The 15891-nt window shown below is 34.3% G+C and overlaps 1 protein-coding gene across 1 annotated transcript; it reads right to left on the bottom strand.

Annotated features, from left to right (window-relative positions):
• Positions 1-1786: 1786 nt before the first annotated feature.
• LOC145126808 (uncharacterized) lies at positions 1787-2856 on the bottom strand. The gene is made up of 2 exons (XM_079062102.1): positions 2322-2856; positions 1787-2250 (listed from the first exon to the last, which is right to left on the bottom strand). Exons 1-2 carry the CDS (start codon positions 2854-2856, stop codon positions 1787-1789), a joined length of 999 nt encoding a protein of 332 aa, XP_078918228.1.
• Positions 2857-15891: the final 13035 nt, after the last annotated feature.

Raw genomic sequence — 15891 nt, 5'->3', positions numbered from 1 at the left:
AAAACCCCTCAACTCTGAATTATTTCAAACTCCTTGCAGTCCTTAGCCTTCTTCTGTAATCTGTTGTACTGCTCAAAGAATAACATCCTAGAAGAAATTCCCACACTTCAGGTCTTATTGACGGATCTACCCCCTACACACAAATTAAAAACATTAGCGAAGTTCTATTCTATGCCTAAAAACTGGAAAATAAAATAATATTGTGTACTTATGGTAATAATTATCCCACATAATAGAGCTAAAAGGTAAAAGAAGAAAGATGAAGAAAAAGTAAAAACTTACCCCCAAAATAATCAATTTCAGTGCTTTCTGAAAACCAAAAACCTTTCCATCACTATTAAGTGTTGTTTGCCACTTTTCTGGTTTAAGCATTTTGTTTATCTGCATAATGTTCACTGCTAGCCGTAAATAAATCAATAATAAAAATAAATAAAAAATAAAATAGTAATTTGATGGGTTTGGTTTGGAATTTTGGATTCCTCTCCATGGTGTTTTTGGCTGCCATATGGACCGAATTCAATTCCTTCAGATTCCATGTTTGATGAATTTCATTATTCCTAGGGATGGGAGGAAGGGATTCTATTCATTCATATTTTTCATTAAAAAAGATCAAAATACCCTTTTTATACTTATATAAAAGTAGAGTGAGATAAATACCTGAGAAATCATGATGAAATTAGCTCCAACATCTTTTACAGCACCAAAAATGGCACTTGATGTACCTAGAACACCAGCCATTCCAGTTCTGATGAAAAAAAAAAGTAAAAAAAATTGTAAAAGAAAATGATAAAGTGGACATAAAATGCAAGAAAAACTCAGCCCTCAACATTGACAAGGGCTAAATTGTCTATTGTTGCAAACCCTTTTATATATTTCATCAAATTCTTTTTGTCTTCAGTTTCATTAACTTCATTAACATCATTAACTTCATTAACAGGTGATCTTGAAATCTTTGTTCCATGTGCAGAGAGGTTGAAGATGTTTCTTATAACAATGGGAATGTCATATCTCATCACTAGAATTATAGTTCTTGGATGTAAAACATTTGCCCCAAAATATGACTGCATCATCCAAGTTATAAATAAAATTAAGGGGCAGTTTTGTCCTTTTTTCTCATTAAGTCATGTATGGAAAAACTGACTGAATGAGTAATGATAGGTAAAGAATTGGTTTCTTAATACATTAAGCCAGATTCTGTGCTTAACTCGTTTCATTAAGTTCATTAAGTTAAAAAGAAACAGCATCTAAGAAGACCCAAAAGGGTATGATTATAATTTATAAAACAGAAAGAGAAGAATAAGATTACCATTTCCCATGCCTCTCGAACGAAACCTTTTCTTTAGTTCAAGGTTTTTCTTAACATCTCCTATAAACTCTAAAAAAACTCTAAAAACTTGGTTACCAATACACCCATTTATTATTTTGATAACTAAATATGAAAATTTTCACTTCGTAATATGCTAGTTTGGGTACACTTAGGTGCTGTTTGTTTTTCTGAAGCCAAAATGTCTGCAGTCTGCGGACCACATCTGCAAGCCTCTGCAGCAGAAGAGGTGGACCAAACGTCTGCAGTCTGAAATAAGAAGACTGTTTGTTTTTTAACGCCTGCAGGCTGCTTAAATAAACTGAAATTTTAAATAAAATGATTTTACAAACATAAAATGATTTTCCAACACCAACATTTTAATAATAATAGTCTTATAACATTGAAAATAAAATTCATGCATCTAAATTAGTCATACAATAAAAAAATTGGTTTTACAATAACAATTTCATTTAAAACAATTCAATCTATATTGTGCATCAACTGATCAGCAATTTCATCCCGTAACTGAGTCATATATTCACGGTCTGCTGTAGTACCATGTGTTGGAATCCCGTCTTCATCATCATCAACACCCACATTGTTATTTCGAAACGAGACATTGGGTTCATCGTATCGTGCAAAATACTCATCACTCATTCCTTCTCTCCTTATAAAAATATGAAGCGCGAAACATGCCATGGCAATGTTTCTTTGTGTCACAAACGGGAATGGTGTCATCCTCTTCAATATAGGGAAGCGTGCTTTCAAAACACCAAAAGCATGCTCAATGACATTTCGAAGTTTTGCATGTCCATGGTTAAATTTTTCCTTATTGGTCAATGCACGTCTTTGACGAAAATCTCCAAGCCAATACCTCACATTACGATAAGGGGCCATAAATCCTCGTGTGTGTGCATACACGGCATCACAAAGATAATATTTGTCTGTAAAAAATGCAAAACACTAATCAATTTACAAACTAAGATAAGAGTATTTAAAAAAAACAAAAACTTACCGGGTGGTCGAAACGGGAATGATGATTGTGGATCGGTTATTGCTTCTGATAATATTCTAGAGTCATGCGCTACCCCTTCCCACCCGGCCACAACAAATGTGAAAATCATATTGAAGTCACAAATTGCCAATACGTTTTGGTAGCAGTCTCCCTTTCCCCTACTTCTATATAAGTCTTGTTTCTTAGCAGGGACAACAGCATGTATCAAAGTGCCATCAAGTGCACCAACCGCCCCTTTGAAAACCCGTCGTAGCCTCCTATTATGTCCTGGAATATTTGGATTCGGATTAAAAGAAGTTGGTACTATAACATCTTGTGCGAAAAGCATCATTTTTTCCAACACTTCATAAAAACATTTATGAATTGTTTGCTTCGAGTGTTGAAATTTCCGCTTGATAATCACGTAACGTTGATTATGGCCGATCATCATCAAAAACATGGCCATCTTTTCCTCAACCGATACATGTTTGCTATCCTTTAATGAGTAATTTGCTCTAAAATGAGCACATAGTCGTACAAAAGAGTCACGGGACATGCGTAGTACTTCAACACATTGTAAACGATTACGATGTAACAACTCCAATGTGTATTAATGTCCTGTCATTTCCGAATCATTACCCCGCAATCGTTTCACACCCCTCTTCCAAAAAAAACGGATGTACAGGTACATAAGAATTACGAGAAGTAACTTTTGATCGTGATCCATTATGAACCTAAAATCAACAAAGTAGAACTTTAAAAAACATTACATTAATCATATTTCAAGTAGCAAAAAAAACATTACATAAACCATATTTCAAGTAGCAAAAAAACATTAGATAAACTATATTTGACGTAGCAAATAAACATTACATTAATCATATTTCAAGTACCAAAAAAACATTAGATAAACCATATTCCAAGTAGCAAAATAACAAAAAATAGTTCCAACAAAGGCAAAAAGACCTAACAAAATAGTTCCAACAAAGGCAAAAAGACCTAACAAATAGTTTCAACACTAGAAAAATCATCGGACAATCTTTCCATCCTTCAAAACTCCTAAAATTGTACCCGTCATCTCAAGCCATCATCGTAATATCTCAGGAACATCGGGCAAATGCATCCACATCTCTCTCATGTTCATGGTCCCTCCAAAAATATGATATGAAACAAAGCGTAAAGGATCGGTAGGGCCTAACTGAAGGACCTCTAACTTCTCTAAACATTGAGGGATTGTATACCCTTTAGTCAAACTTTGTAGAGCTTTTTTCATTTCTAATGCTAAATCATCACCAGTAATAGAAGTTCCATCAGGTGAAGAAGCAGACGGTGAGGCACTAGGAGATATAGGAGTTGAGAGTTTAGCCCTTTTGTTGGGGTTACTAGATGGTGAAGCAGTATATGGTGAAGCAGCAGAAGGTGAAGCTGCAGAAGGTGAAGCAACAGAAGGTGAAGCAGCAGAAGGTGGTGGCTCATGGTGGGAAGTGTCATCACCATCATCATCTATTGCATGAAAAGGGGTGGCGGTAATCTGAAGTGGTGGAAGACGACAAGAGGATGCTCCAGCTATTGATGATGATTGGGTTGAGTAACTCCTAAAATTACCAGTAGCACTATTTCCATCAAAAAGACGTGCACAAAGATCTGGAAAAGGTAGTGGAATTGTTCTCAATGAAGCAGCCTTCGGATGCCCCTAAACCCAAATGTAACAAAAAATAGTATAAGAATATTTGGCAACTTCAAACATAAATGTTTAATATATATATATATATATATATATATATATATATATATATATATATATATATATATATATATATATATATATATATAATGTGATATACCTTCTTAAAATCATCCCACTCCTCGGCTGTTAAGTTAAAAGTGTTTGTTTGAGAGTTGTATATATTACCAGTTTTGTTTTTTAAATACACCCATCCTGTGTATTTGGCTTTCAGATTGTCATATGCGTTTTTCATTTATTTTTGACTCAACTCAAACCCAAATTTCTCCTTAAGAACTCTTCCAATCCTTATCCATGAGTCTTTCTGCAAACTCAATCCTTTTCTACCGACACTCTCTACTTCTTCAATACAAGTATCCAATAAGCATTTTAAATGCTCATTGGTCCATTGTTGTTTTTCTCCCATTTCTAATAAGCAATATATCATAGACAATAATAATTTCATAAGGTATTGTAGCATTCACAAATTGACAAATATGATTTCATAAGGTATTGCATATCATACACATTACAACAAAAAAAATAATGAGTTGAAACAATCAAGAGTATTTTCAAAACCAAATAACAATAAACAATCAACAACTAAAGTGTGATTTTCACGTGACTTGTTAGATATCGTTAGTTGACAACATTATTTCACATTTTCAGCACAAATTTTCACAGCATTATTTCACAACAATAAACAATTCACAATTGACATCATTATTTCACAGCAATAAACAATTCACAATTCACAGCATTATTTCACAGCAATAAACAATTCACAATTGACAGCATTATTTCACAGCAATAAACAATTCACAATGCACAGCAATAAACAATTCACAATTGACAGCATTATTTCACATATAGGAAAAGGCTCTTTTGCTTCTGCACTACTTATGAGACTTAAACATGAAAAGAAAAGGCAAGACTTTCTTTAATTTTCTTAATTTTCAGCAAAATAGGCTATATATTTATATTATTTTCCAGAATATCAATCAAACATACATGATACATGACTGTAGTTCCATTCTTTTTGTATGCAAAAACCTAATCTGATCATGTACTATACATGTATTGTAATAGCATATTGTGAAGGAGGAGATATACATGTATTGTAATAACATTTAACAAGAATTTGAAGCAAGAAACAAGATTTTCAGTGAATTAGAGAGTTTTCACAGCAAGATTATTCCTCAATTTCATGTTAATTTCATGTTCGAACTATAATAAAAAAAAATAAAAAAAACGCAAGGAATATGACGAACCTGTTCGCTGGTGGCGTGAATCGTACAAGTCGGCGGGCGCCTGGTCACTGGATGCCTTCGATCGGAGAGCAGGGCGGCGACGGGGGTGCTGATCGGAGGCGATGGTCGATGGATTGAAGATGGATGGGTTCTGTCCATGGAGAAATATGGACCAGGTGGGAAGGTTTGACGATGGAGGCGGATACAATAGAAGGACGCATTTTTTTTAGGTTTAAAACACTCGCATACTTTAGAAGATGTTGGCCCAAGTCTGTGTGGTGAAGACCTCACGCAGACGTTTTTATGTCTGCGCACTTCAGAAAAACAAACACACTACAAACCTTTAAGTCTGCGCCTGGTCTGCGCCGCGCAGACAAAAGAGCCCACGCAGATCTGCAGAGAAAAAACAAACACCCTCTTAATATTTTTGTAGTTTGTTATCAATCGTGTCAAACTTATTCATTTGCATCTTGTGGTTGATGGTGAGACCAAATTTAAGTCCAGATACATGAATTTCTGGCTGAAAGCGATAGCTAAATATGTGAAAAAACTATCATATAATGGTTAATAAGATCTAAATGCTCAATCATAAGCTCCCCCACAGGTCCCTGCCTATTCTGTTGTCTTGATAACAACTTTTAGTGTGCTTGTAAAATATAGAAGATACAGTTGCTCGTAGGTTATTTTCATGTACTCCATTTTTACTTTTGAGGGAAAAGTTATACGATTTCCAAACTTAAAACTAATATGTTTTAGTGTGGTGACAAAGTACTACATGCCAATATGTTTCATTGTTTGTTTGCAAGTAAACTGATTATGTTCCAAATCTTTTAGTTTTTGAACCCTAGATGTAGATGTTGAACCAAACAACTTTTGTATAAAAAAATTAGACAAACCTTGAGAGTACTTCAAAAATTCTGAAGCAAAAATCATTTTTATTTCAGTAGGGAGGAGTAGGTTCATTTAGGTACTAACAGGTCGGATCAATTGAAAATTCTGAAGCAAGAATCATTTTTATTTCAGTAGGGAGAGTACTTCAAAAATTCTGAAGCAAGACCCATCAGAACCCAAGTAGAAAATATGATCACAATATTGAAAAAACAATATGAATCTTAAAATAACTAGGTCGGATCAAGGGATTGCTTACCTGTGGACGACATGAATAACCTCCATCAATGATTGAACTCATTCGATCCATTTAAAAGCCTACCCTTTACCAAATCGATTGAAGATGTCATATTGAAGGGTGTTTGTAACTAAAATCTACGAGATTGATGATTTTAGTAAGCTAAGTAAACAGATGATGGAGTGTTGACATGGGGAAATATGGATTCGAGCCCTAGAAGCTGAGAAGTAGACGCATCTATGAAGCGGGGTACTTGCAATCAATTTGTTGGATGTGCTAGTCCGATTTTTGGGAGGATTTTGTGTGGTCCGGAGAAAAGTGCTAGTTCTTCCAAAGTTTGGGAGGATGGATCAATGTAACGGGACTTAGGTCGCCGACAAAGAGAAGCGAGCATGAGATCACTAGACCTGAGGTTGCCGGCAAGGTGAGGTTGCTGGCAAGGTGAGGTAGCCGACAAAGTGAGGCGAGGCGATCGGTTGAGATTGTCGATCGCTGCAGAGGCAGAACACCGAGAACGTTCGTCTTTCATTGGAAGTCGACGGCGATGGGAGACACTCGGAAGGGTCGAATAAGCAGCAGATGGCGGAAGGTGAATGGAGGTTTGAGAATCGAGAGAGAAAAAAGAAAGAAAGAAATGGGGTTTTCGGCGGGGATGAGCTAGGGTTTTCAGCCGGTGGAAACAAAGCGGGCTTTTTAATTTTTGGATTTCATTTCCCCCTCGGATGAAACACGCGTTTCATTAAAATTTATAAAGCGACATGGTTAGACGACACACATTTTATTTAAGGTGCCCTCCGTGTTTTTTTTTTATTAGACACTAATTTTAGGGCACGCAAAAATGCGTGTCCTCTATGCTTCATATTTTGGAAAACTGACATCAATTTTTAGGGCACGCACAAATGTGTGTCCTCTATTAGCACGTGTCATTGATTGCGCGTCCTAAAAGGCTGTTTTTCTAGTATTGCATGTAGTTTTTGACTTATTAGATCAAATGGTGTGACCTTACAACATCATCAGATAGGGGAGATTGTAAGGTCACACGTTATGATGTGATGAGTCAAAAACTACACGTGGACAACCAGCTCCAGCGCCAACATCAGTTTAATCAGTGTTATACGTTGTATATATAGAATAGATAACTGATTTGTAATCTTAGTGATTAGGATCAAACCTTTACATATCTTAGTTGCATCCCCAAAATAGTGGGATCTTCGTTCTATGTAATTGTATATATTGTACTATTAAGCTTAAACCCTAATAGAGCTTGGTGTCGTCTTTGTGACTTATTCTCTTGGCGAGAACCCTCTTTCTTAGTGCAACTATCATTGTGATCATCTTGTTCTTTGTTCTTTGTTTGTTCTTTACTGTTTGCACTTGAGTGTACCTGATCGATACGAACCTTCAAGATACCCGAGGCTGAAGACCATTTAGACCTCCAGCCACAGATGCACCCACCTATTTATTAGCAGGACCACTTCCAGGATCCTCCACAATAGTTTTCCTAACCATAATTCCAGCCACAATCACAAAGGGGACAATATATTCCAACATGGTCCCCCCTCCCCCCCCCCCCCCCGACATTCTTTGATCAATTTACCATTATGTTCTCTAATGTTCAATGCGTAGATGTTCAGAATCAGAAGAACACATGTGCCATTCAAGATGTGGCACCTAGAGTTGGTAGTCTGGAACAGATCGGAGTCTCGACTTTCTGTCAAGTCGAGGACATATGGGATTTACCCTACCGTCATGGAAATTTCCCGCCACTTGGTCCTCCAATTTAAGTCATTTATGTCCTTCCCTTAAGCATTAACGGCGATGCTTATTGTTAAGCTTGGGGTGGGGTATTCCCTTTTCTTTTTTATTTTTTCACGCATTTTAGCTAGGTTAAATATAATTGCATTCATTTTTTTTTATAAAATTCCAAATATATTTTATTTTCTTATTTTTTCCACATTTTATTTTAGAATAACATTTACTTTAGGATCATTTTTTTTATCTATTTTCTTCTCACCCATTGGATGCCATGGAACATGGTCATGGTTATTGTACCATTATTATTTTACGATCTTAGTTGTTATCTCACACATTGAACTGGGTCCATTAGGCCGGAGTTTGGGACTTCATACTTGGGATCGACTGTAGATGCTCAAAGGGATAAATGATCATTGTCAGGGCAGTTTTCATGAACAATTATACATGCAATACTAACAACTATAGGATATACTATAACAATGGATGCTTTTACCCTTTGGTCCATGCTGCTAAGAGGATCACACTTGATCATGTTTAAATCGTTAGGATGAAGCATTGGTGCTTGTCCCCGACAATCCATATTTGGTCTCTTTACATCATAATTTTTTCGATTTTCTTAGGTTTTTAGATAGTCTTTTAGTCTACATTTAGACATTTTTATTATATGTTAAAAATCAAAAGTTTGAAAATGAGCTTACAACTTTATGCTCCACACACTGGTTATTTGCACACTTAAACCATTTGGATTACTATCTTTTGATTGCACATACACACTCTTGTAACCAAATTTCGAGTCAAAAATAATTTTGGTAAAAATTTTGCTATGTTCAAGAAGCAAATTTCAAAACAAAATGTTTAAATATGAAAAATAGAAGCTTAAATAAACAATTATAATGTGCAATTATTTTAGATAGGTTATCGGTTCTATTATTGAACAAGTTTTCTTACATTTGGTCTCCCGACGATTGATATTCATGTAGATAAGTAGGTTTTATTGTATATAGATCGGGTTGTATTTTCTGCAAATTTGGTGATGCTAGGGAGTTTGTCGATTTGGATGCTACGAGAGGTTCCAGCAAACACTAAGAGAACCGATTTCTACAACGGTCGCTAGCAATAAAACCCAATAACAGGAGAGAAACTATCAAACGTGAGTTCACACAACTTTTGTGATAAGAGTGAACAATTAAAGAAGACCTGCATCCGACCCTATCCATCTGTTTTCTACCTACTACATAGGTTTTTCACAGATGCGTGTTCCATTGGGGTTATGATTGAACTTCCCTCCTTATCACTCGAAGAAGTTGTTTTGGACTGTGGTTTATGGTTCCAACGTCAACCAGATGAAAAGTTATTGGGATAAGAACAAGATTAACTAAGACCTTGTTGACAAATTTTGAACATGTTCTATGGTTCTGTCCATTCTTTTTCTTTTTAGTTTAGTTCATTTTAGTCTCGTCTTACTTAGGACAAGTAAGGTTCAAGCTTGATGTGATTTGATAGTTTCATTTTATTTTCTTCTTTTTATAGTTTATTTTAGCATATTTCATTCATAATTAAGCTAATCATCATGCATATTTTCCTTCTTGTTATTTTATGACTATTTCGGGTATTTTCTAATTTGCGAATCATAATTCCAGGTTTTAAGAAGATTAGTGGAGCGGAGATGTTCAGGACGCGTAGGAAGCGATTGGACTTTGTGGAAAACAAGGAATATTAGTCTAGAATACTAGTGGATGGTTCATTGAAGAAGTTTAGGCATTGAAATTGAAAAACGACTAAAGAATTATGTGGGCATGTAAATTGATTTGTAGAGAGGGCACGAGCTTTGGATGAATAATGAAGGTGAAATGAGCTAAAATTGAAGAAATCTTTGGGCATGGTGGACTACAAGCTAATTGGATTTGTTCTAGGCCAGTAGGCTAAGACATTGGAAGCCCAAATAAAAAATGAGCCCAAGTTAGGACATACCCGTGCAACATCACGTAGGCCACGCAAGGCCCTACAGGGGAAATTTCAGAATTCTCTCTTTTGTGCTACATGGGGAAGGTTGGTGTGCCACTTTTCAAATAACTTGGAGATCTGATTTTGGATCATTTTCTCTAGAGATTTGGGAGTTCTTGATGTCTTGGAACTTTGAAGAAACATGATCTTTGGCCTTTGATTCTTGCTACATGCCTGGTACTCTTAACTTTTGTTTAGTTTCCTTAAGTTTATACATGCTAAGATAAACTCATTTAGGTTGACTTTGGTGAATTTAATTGAATGCTTGGTTGAATGTTGAAGAAGTCCAAGAACATGTTCTCGAGTCTTTATGAAAGTGTTTTATACTTTAACATCTTCGTGCTACTTATATGTTTCTATTCATGAGCTTAAATGTATATGTAGAGATTAGTAGTTTAATTTGTTGATTAAGTAATGGATCCTCAAATTAACAAGAAACAAGTGATTATTGTGTTAGTTTTCACTTCACACAATCATAAAAACATTTTGTCCAACATGGCAGTGGAAACATTTGGCTCCTTTTGGATTCGGTGACTTTTTGGTTCTTAATGCTAGTTAATTTTCACTATTTACATGCTTATTGGAAATTGTGACTTTAACAAAGTAAATATGTTATGAGCTTCTCTGATTATTTTAATAACTAAGAAAAGTCTAGGTAATCTCAAACTTCTTCGATTACTATAGCCAAATTAGAGATGCAAGACAAGTATTGCATTTTGGATTCTAATGATGTATTTACCAAGTGTTCAATTGATGAAACCTTAAGTCAACCATCTTTTCCTCGTTGATTTTATATCAAACCTTGGTTTTGGTGAATTTTGTTTTTAATTCTTATTATAACTCTAGTTTTCTTTTAAACATCTCAAAAGACCAATATCCCCCATTTTTATATTAGTTTAGTTTTACAAGTGTTTGTACAACAAGATTTTCCTAGAAGTAACAAATGCAACCAATCTTTGTGGATACGATCCCTTTACCTTTATACATTATCTTGTGTGCTATATTGAGGGTATTTATTTTTGTTGGCATCGACAACCACCAATAGACAGAATGTAACTTCATATGATTAAGTTTGACTCATTCATAGAAGATTATTAATATCAATTTGCTCCTACTAGTTCTTAGTAAACACATATGTGATCTTCATTTTGATATAAAAGCATACCTTGTGTTTTCATATTAAAATGATGATTCCAACCTTGAGATGTTTGTTGTATATCCACAAATGGATCTTATTATTCGACTAAGACATGTAGCATTAATACCATTGAAACTTACCAAAGAAACTATCAGTTCTTTGATAAAATTTAAGTCATCTAAAAGAGTGTTAAGCTCTGTTGTAGAAAAAGGTATATATACATATGCTAGCTAGCTATAATGAAACCCACATATAGGATCAATTTATTAGTATTTCATATTATATTAGGACTAAATAAACACCATATCTTATAATGTCACATTCACTAATAATTTTGAAAGACACTTCATAGGAAAAATAAAAACAATAAAATTAGATATTGTTTTCCTAGTTCATCATCAACAGTTAAGATACACCAAAATATATGAATGAATTGGTGGACATATCATGAAGCTCTTTCAAGAAACGACTAGCATAGATATACAACATCAATTGAAAAGCAATGTTAGAGCATTTTTCCGACCTTAACAACATAGCTATATCCATTAAGTTGTTTAGCTTTCCATATATTATGATATTGTTAATTGATATAAATGTAGGAACCAGAGGATTGCCAATATCCTAAGAATAAGAAAGAAGAAAATTGATTGAATATTTTTAAACCCATCACTTAAAAAGACAATTATAGGAAAAAATAAAATGATATAGATGATTACCATGAGTAAATCGAATACTAGGAAAGAACATCAATGCTCAAGAATCAACTGAGAAACTAATTGTCTCGCCTTTAGGAAATAATATCCTTATAACCCTCCACACTCCTTAATAAAAAAAACTAACTTTCAATTTTATTAATAATAGCCATAGTAAACCCTAGACAAAAAAAGAGTGATTGGTAACCTTATACTGTATTTGGCTTTATTAAGATGTAACCCTAGAAATCAAGCGAAGAAAAAGAGAATAGTAATGGAATAAGGAAGTGTTGATATAGTTTTGTTGAGTAGATGAAATAAGAACCTACCTATATGGATGAGATTTAAACCCGGAAAACCGGACCAGAACCGGAATCAGAACCGTTAGAAGCTAAATATGTAGAATCGGTATGGGTTTAAAAAATGGTTTTATCCGCGTTTCGTGTCCAGGTTTACCTAATACGAAAACCAGAACTAGTGATAAGAACCTTAACCGTTTTTAGGGGCCAAAATCGGGTTTTATGAAAAGTTTAAAACATACATATTTTATTCGTTGGAAGTCGGATTGACATACGACTTTTAAAGCGTGTAGTTTAGAGTTTGTACATGATTTTAGAAAATATTTTTGTGATTTTTGGTTTCATATTCAATGACTTATAGTCTCCCAAAGTCAAGTTATCAAAGCTAGAAATTTTCAGTTTTCTAGCTTTTTTTTGTATTTTGTGTAAATTTAAAACATGCATATCTAACTTGTTTGAAGTTAGATTGACATGCAATTTTTTTACAACGTGTAGTTTAGAGTTGTATGTGATCTTAGACTATAATTGTTTTAGTGTTTTGTTTAATATTCAATGACTTGCAGTCTCCCAATGTTGAGTCCCCCAATGTTGGGATATCAAAGCTGGGGATTTTTAACTTTTCAACTATTTCTTTTTGTACTTTGTATTCTTTGAAATTTCTAAAACAAACATATCTCATTCGTTTGAAGTCAGATTGGGACACATTTTTTTCCCAGCATGTAGTTTATAGTTTGTACATGATTTCAGACTATAATTTTGTCATTTTTGGTTTCATATTTAATGACTTATGGTCCCCCGAATTCAAGATATCAAATCTCAAATTTTTCAAAGTACAAGCCACTAAGTAATTAACAAAAAAATTAGGGTTTCCCGTATTTTTGGGTTTCGGGTTCTAGACCCTTTTTACCTGGTTACACCCTATCCAATTTGATGTTTCCGACTCTAGACCCACTATACCTGGTACTATACTCGGAACCGAACCAGAGTCGTACCCTTTATACCAGTTTGGTTTCTGGTCCTACAAAATCTCATTAATCGTTTCCAGGTCGAGGTCCACGTGGGTCGGGTTTGGACCCACTTTCATACATACCTGTCTAGCATTGGTTGTCTATTAGTACTCTTGAAGTCATTGATTGGTTTGAGAGAGATCGACGGCATAGTTGTCCTTACATAAATATTGACTTTGAGCAATCAATTACGTTTCAGAATCTTCTAATTAAGTGACAAATTTTGATGATTACATCCCAAAGTTGTTGTTCCACAATTACTATATCATTTAAACCATTTGATGCTATTTTCCTAGGCCATATAATGTATAATGAAGTGTTGACTAAATTTCCCAATTAATCACAAACTAAGATTTCAATTTGAATTTTGAAAAAGATTAACTTGTGATTTGCTAATTATAGGCCTTCTAATTAACATAATCTAAAAAAATTTGAAAAATAATGACAAAATGACAAGTGAAAAAAAAGCTAAAGTATCAATTTTAGAGAACATATGAAAAAATATCATAAGTTATGAGAAAAACAATCATCTCCATCCGATTTTATTTTTTTATTAGTATCAATAGGGCTGTAAACGAACCAAACGAACACGAACAGAGGCTTGTTCGTGTTCGTTTGTTTAACTTTAACCGAACAACAAACGAACACGAACAACTAAACGAAAAAACTTTTTATGTTCGTGTTCGTTCGTTAAACAATTTATTGTGTTTGTGTTCATTTAGTTGATAAACGAACATAAATGAACACAAACGAACATAAACGAATACAAACGAACATAAACGAACACAAAGTCAAACGAACTTAAACGAACATTTAACAAACATAAAAAAAACTTAAACGAACATAAATAAACAACCATGAACTTAAACGAAAACAAACACGTGTTCAACGTTTTCATACAATAATAACGTTCTACTTAGTTGTTCGACAAAAACATAACAGTATAATAAAGTTTTACTTAGTTGTTTGTCATTCCATACAAAATTAACAAAATAATACTTCAAAAAGAAAAAAATCATTTCCCTTCTAGCCAATCCTTCAATAAACAAACGAACATAAACAAACATAAACGAACGAACGTAAACGAACATAAATGAACGAACGTAAACAAACGAACATAAACGAACATAAATGAACGAACGTAAACGAACGTTCACGAACGTAAATGAACGAACGAGAGCATTGTTAATGTTCGTTCGTTTATTAAATAAACGAACATAAACGAACTTCTCGCCGAACGGTTCATGAACTGTTCGTCGAACGTTCAGTTCATTTACACCCTAAGTATCAGTATATAACATTGTTTGAGGGTGTTTGGTCAAAAATGTTTGTTAAGTTGTATGATGACAAAAATATATTTTTATTAAAAAGTAGTTGAAGTAAATTATGTGATGTAAAAAGGATATAAGTTGAGAAGTTAAATTAAAAAAAATGTTCCAATTAGTTTATAGTTATTTTAGATGAAAGTCATAAACACTTTTGAAAATTTATAAATTCATAACTTTTTAAAAATATATTTTTAAAAGTTTAAAAAACTCATTTTAAAAAACATGATAAGCCAAACATATTTTTTTTACCTTATTATCTTTTAAAAAAACTAATAAATAAATGAGTAAGCTCTTGCCAAAAGAGCATAAGCAATCCCAAACACCCTATTTATTATTAAAAAATAAGCGCTTTCCCTCCGATAAACTCTTTGGGTGTTTGGATAGGGAAAAAAGAGGGTGCTTATTGTTTATTGTTTATTCTCACCACAATAAGCTATGTTTAAGTGTTTGGATAGAAATCCTTAAAAATCAGTTTATTGTGGTAGGGATAAGCTAAATAAGTTGATTTTAATAAGCATCTCTCCCCTTTGCTTATTGTTTATTCCTCCCCTCCCAATCCCATCCTCCCCGGCTCCCTGACGGTGGAAGTCACACCTCCGGCGAAACGCTACTCCCCGGTCTCCATCATCATATTCACATCCTGTGAAGGGGCTTTTTCTTTGCTGCAGAGTGTAAATCCTTGTCATTGTCTCAGGAAGAATAGCAATAAGGATGAAATCGTTGATGAGGCAATCACCCGCAGATAACACTAACTTCCATATTCGAATCATTGATGAAGCAAAGAGGGTGAAAACGATAAGTTCATTCATAGCCCTTTCAAATTCCGCTTCTAGATCCATCTTCATGCAAGGTGCAATCACCTCCTCCGAAGCAGAAAACCCTTTCTCGAGGAGCCTTACTATTTCCGACACATCTTAAGGTGTTTTTTCAGATAAGGTCTGAAAACAGATTTGCAAACCCTTTGTAAACCCTTTTATGGTAGATTTTAATTTCAGGGTTTTCTTTCTGCTAACGTTGGCTCTCAAGCTGCATCAACTAGGCCCACCTCAATTTGCTCGAGCATCATGTTGAGATAAGGTAATATATAATCCAGCTCAGAAGCTCTGGCATATAGCAAGTGGCAGAGACAACATGTAATTGGAAATAAGCACCAAAGATGCAGCAACAGAGGCACAGAGTGCATGCATACATAGGATTTTAAATAGTTGACCAAATGAAAGCTCCCAGTGTCAAAATAAAGGGAAAATAAAGTTTGATGCCTCTTCAAAT

This window comes from Lactuca virosa, chromosome 1, assembly GCF_052849685.1.
Source record: "Lactuca virosa cultivar CGN04683 chromosome 1, Lactuca_virosa_CGN04683_v6, whole genome shotgun sequence".
NCBI classification, from domain to species: Eukaryota; Viridiplantae; Streptophyta; class Magnoliopsida; order Asterales; family Asteraceae; genus Lactuca; species Lactuca virosa.
Note: the sequence above shows the minus strand (reverse complement) of the source record. Positions and strands in the feature narration are given on the sequence as shown.

What these genes read in the sequence shown, in the direction of transcription:
- LOC145126808 (XM_079062102.1), bottom strand. Translation starts at nt 2,856, where the DNA reads ATGTCCCGTGACTCTTTTGTACGACTATGTGCTCATTTTAGAGCAAAT. An exon ending in ATTCCCGTTTCGACCACCCG is followed by an intron (nt 2,251 to 2,321) that starts GTAAGTTTTTGT and finishes CATTTTTTACAG; the next exon opens with ACAAATATTATCTTTGTGAT.